Consider the following 12,095-nt stretch of genomic DNA (forward strand, 5'->3'; position numbering starts at 1 on the left):
TATGTACGTCGTATAAATTGATTGTACACTATAGATACGTCAAACATATCATTTATTAAATACAAATATAATAGAAATATCGATTTAAATTAAAAGAGTGTGTTTTATGTTATTTTATTTTTAGTTTTTATTTTTGCTGAAAAGTTTTACAAGTATTGTAATAGTTTTACATATATTTCTATAAAAACATTTATTTAAAAGAAAAAAAACGTACATATTGGCCAAGAGTGGATAACTTATTATTTTATTTGTTGCATGTTTTGTACATATAAATTTATGTACACATACATATAAAGAAAATGTTACAATATTAAAGAAAAGTCAGAAAGCGAGCCGGGCGAACTCGGACATTTCTTACGCCGTTTACGACGTTATTGAGAGATGAACGTCGTATCGCACACTCGCTTGAGTGAGAGCGAGACAGATAGTCATTTCTCTGTCTCTTTCTACTGCCCGACTGCGTCCGAAGTTCGAGCGCCACACGTACACGGCATGAAGCTGTGTGCGTATCCCCTCCATGCTACCGCGTGCTACCAAGCGGCCGGAATCTGGCATCCCTGCTCTGTCTAGCAAACACTCACTCGTTGGTCCCTTTTTAGGTCTGAGACGCAAATCTCATTTACCAAGGACGGGACCTAGCGATTTTAACGAGGAAGTAAGAGTGGGTCGTACGGAGAGAAGGATAACAAAGAGTTATTCTTTAGTTTGATTCCACACATTATATAATAGTTATATTTATTTAAAAAAAGTCAAATCGAAATCTTAGCAAATTACTAGCATACAGGTGTGTTGAAACTAATATAATGACGGAGCGCATACTCGTTTTGTACAAAGTTATCTATAAGCTAAGTGCAAGTGTGAAAGAAATGGAGAATACAAGTTGTTTAGTGCAGCCTGCCTCTTTAACTCATGTTAACGCAACTTAGATCATCTTAGAAATGTATTTCCTTATGTCAGTTGACAAATTCGGCTTTGTTTTATTTCTTAGATTCCGATAGATTTAATGACAGGAATAAATTTGGATGTGTCATGATTCTAAGAATGATATTCGGAGATAAGCGGGCTTTGTTTGTTTCCGTAATTTAGGAAGAAAAAAAAATACTTCGGACGCCACCCGAGACGGCCATACACCGCGAGTAGCACTTCCGAAAAGATTCGGACGCCACTCGAGACGGCTAAATACCGCGAGTAGCCCTTCCGATAATTCGGCTGCCACCCGAAACGGCTATATACCGCGAGTAGACCTTCCGAAGAATTCGAATTTTTGAGTGTGTCTATGTATTTGTTTATTTTGACCGTTTTCTCGATTTCTCCAAAAATCAGTCGCAAAGTCGGGAGGTAAGTACGCAAACAGTGAAACTTCCAAATGAAAATAATTACAATGTGGACTTACTATTTGCTGCGTACCAGTGATGTTGATTACTAAAAGATTTTAGGCTGTTGCGGCGCAGTAGTTCACTCTGGGATCTCACATTCTGCACTCACTGTCACTCACTCACTTGCTGTAGTACTTCTAAAATCTGCGGCTCTATCTGCCTCCGATCAGTGTTCACAGTTTTAGCTTCCTTACAGCATGCTGAAGCGGTGGAAGAGATGCGGACAACAGCAGCGAGTTTATGCAGGTAGAATTCGCTGCTGTTGTGCGCATTCCTTCCACCGCTTCAGCATGCTGTAAGGAAGCCAAAACTGTGAACACTGCTTCCGATCCCGAGAGTCCCGGCTTATATACAATTTTGAGTAAGCAAGGACTCTCCCAATCGGAAAACTCAGTCGAGCTTTGCCAGTTCCTATTTGTTAGTTAGTCGGGTAAACTTCGTGAGATTGCCAATCGGCGACGATCTCTCGGCTTGTCCGATTTTCCGAAAAAGGAAAAAGGGAGAGTGTTGGTTTTTGATCACGTCACTTAGACCCTTTGCTATTTGTTTAAAAAAAAAAATTGTTCGTGGCGCCAAAGTTCTCTTTGCTCCGGTTGGTCTAATTTTTATGAGCGGTGTTCTTCCTGGCCCGGAGATATCCGGGTTTGTTTAGAATGTTTAAGCAATAAATTTAAAATTTCGGGGTAGTACTAAGCGCGCGGTTTATCTTTTTGGGTGATTACCGTTTTCTTTCCTATCGTCTGGAGTCCAAGTCTCCAAACAATAGGATGTCTGCTCAGATTATTTATTGCTTTTTATTATTTACTAAAAGAAAAATTTGTTATGCGTTGGCGCGTCGCGTTGCAAGAAAAAAAAGCCCGTGGAGTCCTCAAACCGTAACATTACAATATAATATAAGAAAATGTGAATTCTGGATATAAAAACTGTTTGTTATAAGAATAATTGAAATAACTATATGTACACATCTATTCATATTAGTTGTCAACCTACTAAGCATAACGGCGAGACAAAAAGTGACAAACATTCAATGACAGAAACACATACATAATGTTGCATACACAGAGTCCTCAAATATGGAAAAAGAACAACCCTTTTATGGACGCTAATAAGCAATACACTGTCATTCCACATCGCTTATTTAAGGAAATTACGCTTTAAAAATAAAAAAAAAATATGTTTGTATATCTTTCTTTTACGATGTTTGTGTATTTTTGATATATAAAAACATTTAAGTTTTTAAAAACACGATTGAAAAACGTTCTTTGAGAGGTTAAATGAGCATACTACATAAATATCTCAATATTTCAGTTTTTGTGGGTTGACACTGTATTGCTTATTAGCGTTCATATGTACTAATAAGAGCTATAAAGGTCAAAGCACAGACTATTGCATAACGCATAACGCATACGACATAAGAAAATCAACCAATCAAGATCTGAAGAACGGGAAGTGGGGATAAAAATAAAAACCTCTGATTGGTTGATTTTCTTATGTCTTATGCGTTATGCGTTATGCAAAAGTCTGTGCTTCAACCTTACTACACAAACTAACAGAGTGCATATGCATAGCATATAACTATATAAATTAATGAGCGTCTAGCATGATTTTATGTACATCAATATGGCGACTTAATGCTAGACGCTCATTGGTCTATATAGTTTTATGCTATGCATATGCAACTATGCGTCGGGTTAAAGACTCACTGCAAATGATTCAAAGCATCATTCTATCTTTATTCATTACATTTAACGAAAAATAAAGATAGAACGATGCTTTGAAACGTTTGCAGTGAGGCTTTGACCGCACCTTATAAATGCGTTCGCTTTGGATGCTTACGCGCTTTTAGCATCAGTCCGTTTTTATTGTTCTTTAATTGTAGAAGAAAGATAGATTGACGCCCAAAGCAAACGCACCGTATGTCATTTTGTATAGTATAGCCCTAAGGCCTGTTCTACAATAATTGCAATTGATTATTTTTCTGGAAATTGTTTATGATTAGTCAATTTCTTACAACTTACAGCTTACGACTTAGTTGTCTACAATGCAGTTGTAAGCCGTAAGCTGTAAGAAATTGACTAATCATAATCGATTATTCTTCCGTGATTTGTCTGTGATTGATCAATTTCTTACCGCTTATTGCTTACGACTGTATTGTAGACGACGCCTTAAGGCCTATCTACATAAGACGCAGACGCGTGTCGCAGGTAGCAGGTCTCGCGGAATTGACCAATCACGTGTGTGTGTGTGTGTTCGCTGATTGACTGATTTGTCCAATGTGATTGATCAATTTCGCGAGACCTGCAACCTGCGACTAGCATCTGCGTCTTATGTAGATAGGTTGTGAAAGCTTACGACTGTATTGTAGACGACGCCTTAAGGCCTATCTACATAAGACGCAGACGCGTGTCGCAGGTAGCAGGTCTCGCGGAATTGACCAATCACGTGTGTGTGTGTGTGTTCGCTGATTGACTGATTTGTCCAATGTGATTGATCAATTTCGCGAGACCTGCAACCTGCGACTAGCATCTGCGTCTTATGTAGATAGGTTGTGAAAGCTTACGACTGTATTGTAGAACAGCCTTAAGGGTTTTAAACTTGTTTGATATTACAATTTTCTTGTTTATTTCTGGGAAGTGTGTTTATTATTTTCGGTTTGTTATTGTAGAATCTGACCGCGCATTATCCAAAAACTCTACTCCTGGCATTGACATCCGAAAAAATAGTCACTATATCAGCTACGGCAATTCAATGTTCCGTTAGTACGGAGAGCAAAAAAGTAGCGACTTGGCATGATGAGCTTTTGTCACACGTTGCTTCTTGTCTCGAACATCCGGCGCAAGCTTTCACATTGAATTTACGCTCGATAAAATCATATCACTTCACACGTGCGCTCTGTACATTGTTGCAAGACTTGAAAGTGGAACATTGTATTGGTGGTTAGTGTAATCGTTGTTCTACATTTACAAACTTCACCACAATACATGTAATATGTAAAATTTGTATTTGATTGTTTTTTATTTTTTTCACATGGATGGTTTACCGTTCGTACAACGTAAAAGACTGGGAAAAGTATACGGCTAAGTAACGCAAGCACAGACCATCTACCGTGGTGTCCAGCGATATCAGTTACAAATCGCACGTGTGTATGAAGAACAGTCCGGTGTAAACCGGGAGGTATTGGTAATAGGTTTACATATATCTTACAAATTGAATCCTTAAATTGTTAATTAATAGTAGTTTGTGTGCGTGTACGTGCGTGCGCGCGCGCGTGAAAGAAAAATTATGCAGTTGTAATGTCCAACGCTTTTGTCTTTAGGATTCACAATATCTAACGGCGTGCCAGAAGTAAAACATTTGCTATCAGCGGCGTGGAATATGGACGCTACGTGCAGGATTAAAATATTACCTGCTGGTGCACACTTGTCTAATTTGAGTGCTGATAAGCGCGAGTCCAACGAAAACGAAGGCACAGAAGTTGTAAACAAACCGAATCACAAGGAAACTGCCGACAAACTGGACATACCGCTTCCGCCATCGCCAGCTTTGAGCACCTGCAGCGATACCGGCAGCATCACAAGTCATAGTAAAATGGTTTGAATGTTTTAAAAGAAATAATATACTACTTTTTGAATAGTTTATAAAGCAATAAAGTATTTTACTAATTACATGTAAAATTTTAGAGCGACAAAAACGCATGGCATCCCCGAAGAGAAAGAGAGTCTGAGAGAAATTACGAAGAAGACTGGAAATGAAAAGATGTCGTTTTTGTTGAAGACGTCAAGACTGTATATATTGGTACATACGTTTAATTGTACTTATTTAGGAATAAAAGTTGTTGCGTAATATATTTTATTTCTCTATGTTTTTTTAATTTATAGAGAGATTTCTAAAAGTCGATGGTTGCTATGTGGCAGTAACATTTTTTTCAAAAGATTTGAAAGAGAAAGATACAAACAAAAAAGATTTCAATACGTCTAATTTAGAAGATCTTACAACAGAACAGCCAATAAAATTATCAGCTGATTGTAGACTGTTACGTAAAGATGAACTTCAGATACTAATATCGTATCTGTTTATTGCATGTAAAATGTTCAACTAAACATTTTAACATCTGATTTGTACTTGCAGGTAATAAAGACATCAGTAAATCCACAAACCTCCGATTGTTTCCAAATAACACCTAGAAGAGTCTGTATTGTAAATGGTTCAAACGATAGTTTGTTATCTATATCCAACAACGGACAAGGTATTGTTTTTTTGTATTTGTATAAAACTGTTCTTAACAATTTTTATATAGTATTATTTTTTAAATAAAAAAACTATATACATTTTTTATACTTATAAAAATTTTTATAATTCTTTGTACATTATGTTTTTATCAAACTTTAATTTAAAAAATATATTAACAGGTATCCATGCTATTTTTATAAGTGGAAGTAAGTTGAGTTATGTGGTTTACAGTGGAAGTAAAGGTATCTTCAGGATTGTTATATTCCATCTGATATATCGTCATTTTTGGGATTGCAATCTCAGAATATTAATCTTACAAATGCAGAAAAAATGCGTTAATATAGATTTGTTATATCTACATAATGTTTCAATTAATTACATAACAAAGAAAAACAGATTAGTTTTCTATTTTGATTAAATTATTAATTAATAATTTTTTACCATTAATTACGATAATCTCATCAGTAAAGCAATAAAAATTATTATGAAATAACTAGTACATAAACTATGATAAACAGTTATTTATTTATTATATTCATTATATTGTTGCGCTCGCGGCGCACAATCCGGCTCCGTAACCGAGCCGCGCAATTCGCGTAACCGTTCGCGGAAATGAGAGGGTACGCGGTTTTTTGACAAACACACTTTATTACAACAAAATACAAGGAAAAAACAAAGAACAATGAATTTTGGCTATTGAAGCAATAACACTGTTGTTAGTGTGTATACATTTAAATCCGTTTATTAAACAATTAAATTAGCATGAACGCTTTCGACCTTGTATGTAGGACAAACTGGCAGAATGTTACAGGCCAGAATTAAGGAGTATAAAAGTCACATCAATAGAAATTCCACTCAAAGATCTGTAATTACTGAACATAGACAGCAATATTCACATGATTTTGAGTGGGATAAGGTAGAAATTTTGGATTTTGAGAGATCATATAGAAAAAAGTTGGTATCAGAAATGCTACACATAAAAAGTCAAGTCAGCGGACTTAATTTACAGTGCGACACAGAAAATTTAGATAATGCCTATTTACCGTTTGTCGATAAGACATTGTAAATTGATACGTTTCTCGTTAAATTTGAATTCTTTCTTTATACACACGTTGTTTCGCAGTCGCATTTCCACCTTTGTAAAGTGTTGGTCGGACTGGCTAGTGTGGATATCCAAGATCAACATTGAGCAACCTATTTTATCTAATATAATTTGTAAGTGACATTGTATATCATATTTTCTGCGATTTGTAATTAATTTTTTTTTTGTATATTTTTTCCATTATTTGTATCTTATTAATTGTTTTTATACGTTATTTATTGTAGAAATGCATTTGACAAGGACCTAATACAAGGTCGAAAGCGTTCATGCTAATTTAATTGTTTAATAAACGGATTTAAATGTATACACTCTAACAACAGTGTTATTGCTTCAATAGCCAAAATTCATTGTTTTTTGAAAATTCTTGAAGCTTCATACAATCATCTTTACATATTTATTATTGTTTAAGGAAAGAACAGCTTGTTGTACAAATCGCCGAAACGCGCCGTGACAGCTTCGTATCTTTCTTGAACTTCTCTCGTAAACAACTCCGTTGCTACCCGAACAAAAGCATCCAAGCAGTCGATCGCTCGACAAACATCTTCTTATACCGCGTGGACGACACGCGTCGCATCTCGCAACAATATATTACAGTATATGTTACCAACTATTAGAACAAATGATACAACAAATATACAGAATTGTATTAACTAAATATGCAAAACATTTTTCAACACTATTTGAGGTTTGTGAAAATGTCAAACTACGTATATACGGTCAATGCTACATGTACGCGTAAATATATTTATTCTTTAAATTTATTTAAAGAAACGTGTAACTTAATAAACGTACTAATTTTATCTGAAATTTCAATCCAATAATTTATCTTGGATGCTTGGTTTGCATCACAAGTAGATGAAATACACAATTTACCTTGTTTTGACATTAAAAATTTGTGCAAGAACTTCTGGGTTCGATTTGGCCGAGATGTTTTTTCGCAATGAATCTTTAAATTTCATAGGGAGATAAATTAGATATTTCATCTATTTGCGATTCAAACCAAGCATCTTAGATGAATTTTAAAATTGAAATTTCAGTTGGTATTATTAGTACTTTACATATTAAAAACATTTTAAAAATATATATACATATGCGAATACATCGGCTCGTATCAATTGTTTATACTTAGTTTAAAATATTTTTACTTTAAAATATCCATAAATTTGGATTGACTGTGCCTATCTTTTGAGTAATAACATGGTGAAAACTTTCCACTACATTATTTGTACGAACACGACAGTTATGAACGGATACTTTAGATGCTAAAGGTAGCCATGTGCTACGCATATATGTCATAAATAACAATACATTTGGATAAGTCGTAGACATGCGATCAGCAANAGTTTGCATAATATTTAATGAATCATCAAATAAGTTAATCGGTGCTAATGCCATAGACATAGTTATAGACAATAGATCATGAGGTGCACTATTTAGTTGTAGCTTNCGCCATTTTCTAAGAATAGCTTGAAAAAGTACATTTGTTGTTACTATTTGAAATCTATTAAAAATATTTGTATAAAACTTTAAATTAAATATACTTGTGTATAATGAAACCAACAACCATAAATGGAAGCTGTTGGAAACTGTTGGCTCATTGCAGATAATGCAGCTTTTTCATAATCTGACATAATAACTTTTAAATTACGTTGCAGATCAGGTGCAAGCAAAACAATTTTCTCCCACATAGCTTTATAAAGACAGGCCAATCGTACTTCACATAACACAAAAATTGTTGCTATACCCTAAATAAAGTGATTTAATCTTCATAAAACTTACGTATATAGTAAATGAATTATTAAATATTGTAATAAATAAAAAATTAACATTACATACCGTATCTGCATGGCGAACATGTACACTGTACAGTTGAGACATATTTGGTTTTTTTGGTACAATCTAGAAAATATTTGTACACATATGTGTGTATGTATGTATGTATGTGTGCGCGGGCGCGCGTGGGTGTATGGTAAAAGTATACAAAAGATGATCAGCATCTGATGACCTTCACTTTCATATGTTACNAAGATCATGATCCTGAGTAACAAACGAAAGAGTTTCGTCGGTGCTCATTGTTTATTACAACGTTATTCACAAAAAGCACAATAAGCATATACTTTCCAAACTAAAATAGTTGTTTATACGACATATTCTGTATTAAATATCATCTATTATGCGTATAATATATACAGTGTCGATAAACAAAGCTTCATTTATAAAACTCTTTGTTACTAACTTTTTAAAAAATAATCAGCATAAGCTTAACTCTTTGTTTGTTACTCCTAACTTTAATAACATGTGAAAATAAGGGCTATCAGATGTTGCTACCATTTTGTACACTTTTATCCNTGTATTACACACACAATTAATTTAAATATTTAAAAAAGATACTTACAGAAAAAGTCCCATCCACAAATATTTCACATGCTTCAGATAAGAGGCTTAATAATGTGTCGNTGCTAAATATAAGTGCAATTTTATTATTGGATGATACTGCACAACCTTTGTAAATACTGCTCGTAGGTTCGTATGTTTCTAACATGTCGTGTAGAGATCGTNAATCATTGGGAACAGCTGGACGAGGTTTGATTCTTTGGCGGCTAATTACAGATTTCATGCTGTTGTATGAAATATATTTTGCAGCTGTTGGGTTACTGCAACAGAATGTATCGAATATTTCTTTTAAAGGTTTTGTTGTTTCTACAGTTAAACGAATCATTTCCTTTTTTATATTAAAAATCTGAACAATGTACGGCTCATCTGAATGATTGTGTAATTGTTCCAAAATATAAGATTCTTTTTCCTGTCGTAAAAGTTCAGAGTATTTTTCAGTTTTGCGTTTAGAGCAACGATATAGATACATCGCATAAATTAATNACATTATGATTGTTGGCTTACATCAGTTTAATTCTTATGTTTTATATTTTCTTAATTTTTTTTATTACTCTCATATAGGTTTAATGTTTTATACTTTTACATATATTTAAAATATATATACAATTATAAAATAAATTACAAATATGTATCAACTTTATATAAAATTTATTATTTCTGTAAATATAAATTTAATTATCATATTCTATGTGAAAAAAATGCCTATTATAAAATGCCTTTTATAGATAATAGACATACTTATCTATACTTGTAATTATTATTACGAGATANTAATTTATAGACAAATAATTTTAATCCAGCTTGTTTCCTTGTTATAATCTCCATCTGGAAACATTACANATATTGGCATTTTTTTCACAAAACAGGCGGTAATTACATACGTATTTTCATAACTAATAATTTTATGTAAATTTCTTATATATTTGTTGTATATATTTTATAATATATATAGAATTTATGTAGAATTATAAAACATAAAAACTATATACGAGAATAATAAAAAAGAAACAAGAAAACATACTACTTGAGAATTAAACAAATGAAGGCCAAAGATCATAATGGAAATAATTTAAGCGACAATACAATGACATAGAACTACAAATAAATACATATATTTATACACATTTGGTTTTTTTAAATCTGGTATCAGGTGAGTCTTACATAGCTATAGTGCAATTACATTGTTTGTTATTGCATGATACGTACAGATTTTTTACGTAGTGTAATATACCAACAAACTTACATTTACATGCACTTATAGACAGTGAAAAACAAATCTAAAAGATGAAATTACAAAACGGGCGTAAGACATACGTACAAATTCAGACAGCAAAATTAGAAATATAAATAATATTTTAAGGCTTGTGAAAAGCTTGTCATACAAGAATATAAGGCCGATACGAGCCACTCCCAAGATGTTGAGCAAGAACTTGAACGTGCATACATATATGTATACATCTTAACAAGTATTACTTGTAAATTTTACAAGTAAGTTTTTTGAATTGAAAATTCAATTCGTAAATTTATACGGGATGCGGGATTTGCATCTCACATATGAAAGACCCCGAATACCCCTCTAACTAAATTTTAAAATATTGCGAAAAAAAAAAGTTCCTGCTCAACATCCTGGGAATGGCTCGTATCGGCCTTATATTCTTGTATGACATTTTCACGAGCCTTAAAATATTATTTAACTTACGCTGGCTGCAATTATAAGCGTTTCGAATTATCTGATCTTCTTATATATATATTATATATATACCAGATGTATGCATAAGTTTTTTTCGGTTTTTAGGTTAAAAAACACACGTAATTTTCAAGGGAAATTAATTTTTTCTTTATTCAAAATATTGGCCATCGGCTTCTACACATTTCGCCCATCTTTCAGGTAATTTATGAATACCATGCCAGAAAAACTGCTTGTNTTTTGCGGCAAACCATTCGTCGAGCCATTTTCCAACTTCCTCGAAATTGCTGAAGTGCTGCTCTGCAAGCGCGTGCCCCATTGATGCGAAGAGGTGATAATCAGATGGCGCCAGGTCTGGGGAGTACGGCGGGTGCGGAAGGATGTCCCATCCAAGCGATTTTAAGGTGTCTTTTACTGGTTTTGCTGTGTGAGACGGCGCATTGTCATGTAACAAAATCACTTTGCCATGTCGTCTAGCCCATTCCGGTCGTCTTTTGATTAATGCGTGGTTTAAATTAATCATTTGTTGGCGATAGCGTTGTGTATTAACGGTTTCGCCGGGCTTCAAGAGTTCATAATACACAATACCGCTCTGGTCCCACCAGACACAGAGCATGGTCTTCTTGCCGAAGCGATTTGGCCTTGGTGTTGATGGACCGGCTTCGCCACGTGAAAGCCACGATTTTTTCCGCTTCGGGTTTTCATAATAAATCCATTTTTCGTCACCCGTCACAATTCGATACAAAAATGATTTCCTTTCGTGGCGTTGAAGCAGCATTTCACAAGTGACTTTGCGATTTTCCATTTGACGTTCATTCAAATCGTGTGGGACCCATTTACCGAGTTTATTGATCTTCCCCATTGCTCGTAAACGTCTGTTGATTGTTTCTTGTGACACATGTAATGCTTCTGCTAATTGCCGTTAAGTTTGAGTAGGGTCATCATCCAATAACTCTTGCAATTGCTCGTCTTCGCATTTTTGTGGTCTACCAGAGCGCTCACTGTCTTTCACATTGAAATCACCACTTTTAAATTGTCGAAACCATGTCTCACATGTTCTAATCGATGGAGCGTGTTCACCATATGTTTCTACTAGCAAACGATGACTTTCAACAGCCTTTTTCTTTTGATTAAATAAGAAAAGCAATGCGTGCCGCAAATGTTCTTTTTCAGGCACAAAACTTGACATAATCACTGAACGATAAAACAAAGACGCTAGTTTTTGGCGGACTCAACTTGTGTGTTTGTAGTTTTAAATGTCAGACGAACAAAATGACGTATGTGTCAAATTAATACGCTGCGTACT

The 12,095-nt window shown here is 34.3% G+C and overlaps 1 protein-coding gene and 1 long non-coding RNA gene across 4 annotated transcripts in view; one reads left to right on the forward strand and one right to left on the reverse strand.

Moving 5' to 3' along the window:
* The first annotated feature begins 3,973 nt into the window (after window positions 1–3,973).
* LOC109860209 lies at window positions 3,974–5,932 on the forward strand. Of its 2 annotated transcripts, none has more exons than XR_002250799.1 (7): window positions 3,974–4,312; window positions 4,436–4,556; window positions 4,693–4,967; window positions 5,057–5,171; window positions 5,255–5,408; window positions 5,505–5,622; window positions 5,786–5,932. It is a non-coding gene; the product is annotated as an uncharacterized LOC109860209 (long non-coding RNA). The 2 variants fall into 2 exon arrangements; XR_002250798.1 differs by having other exon boundaries at window positions 4,436–4,550.
* A 1,912-nt stretch (window positions 5,933–7,844) lies between these two features.
* Window positions 7,845–12,095, reverse strand: part of LOC109860210 — a 21,908-nt gene continuing 17,657 nt past the window's right edge. The window contains exons 1-4 of one of the 2 annotated variants that reach the window (XM_020439138.1): window positions 9,104–9,664; window positions 8,545–8,607; window positions 8,250–8,453; window positions 7,845–8,175 (exon numbers count right to left, since the gene is read on the reverse strand). In XM_020439138.1, the coding sequence (XP_020294727.1) occupies window positions 7,855–8,175; window positions 8,250–8,453; window positions 8,545–8,607; window positions 9,104–9,589 (1,074 nt within the window). In that variant the 5' untranslated portion in view covers window positions 9,590–9,664 and the 3' untranslated portion in view covers window positions 7,845–7,854. Of the gene's footprint in view, window positions 8,176–8,249; window positions 8,454–8,544; window positions 8,608–9,103; window positions 9,665–12,095 lie in introns of those variants that run through there. The other variant, XM_020439139.1, reaches the window with a different exon arrangement.

This window comes from Pseudomyrmex gracilis, unplaced genomic scaffold, assembly GCF_002006095.1.
Source record: "Pseudomyrmex gracilis isolate BER0280 unplaced genomic scaffold, ASM200609v1 scaffold_345, whole genome shotgun sequence".
NCBI classification, from domain to species: Eukaryota; Metazoa; Arthropoda; class Insecta; order Hymenoptera; family Formicidae; genus Pseudomyrmex; species Pseudomyrmex gracilis.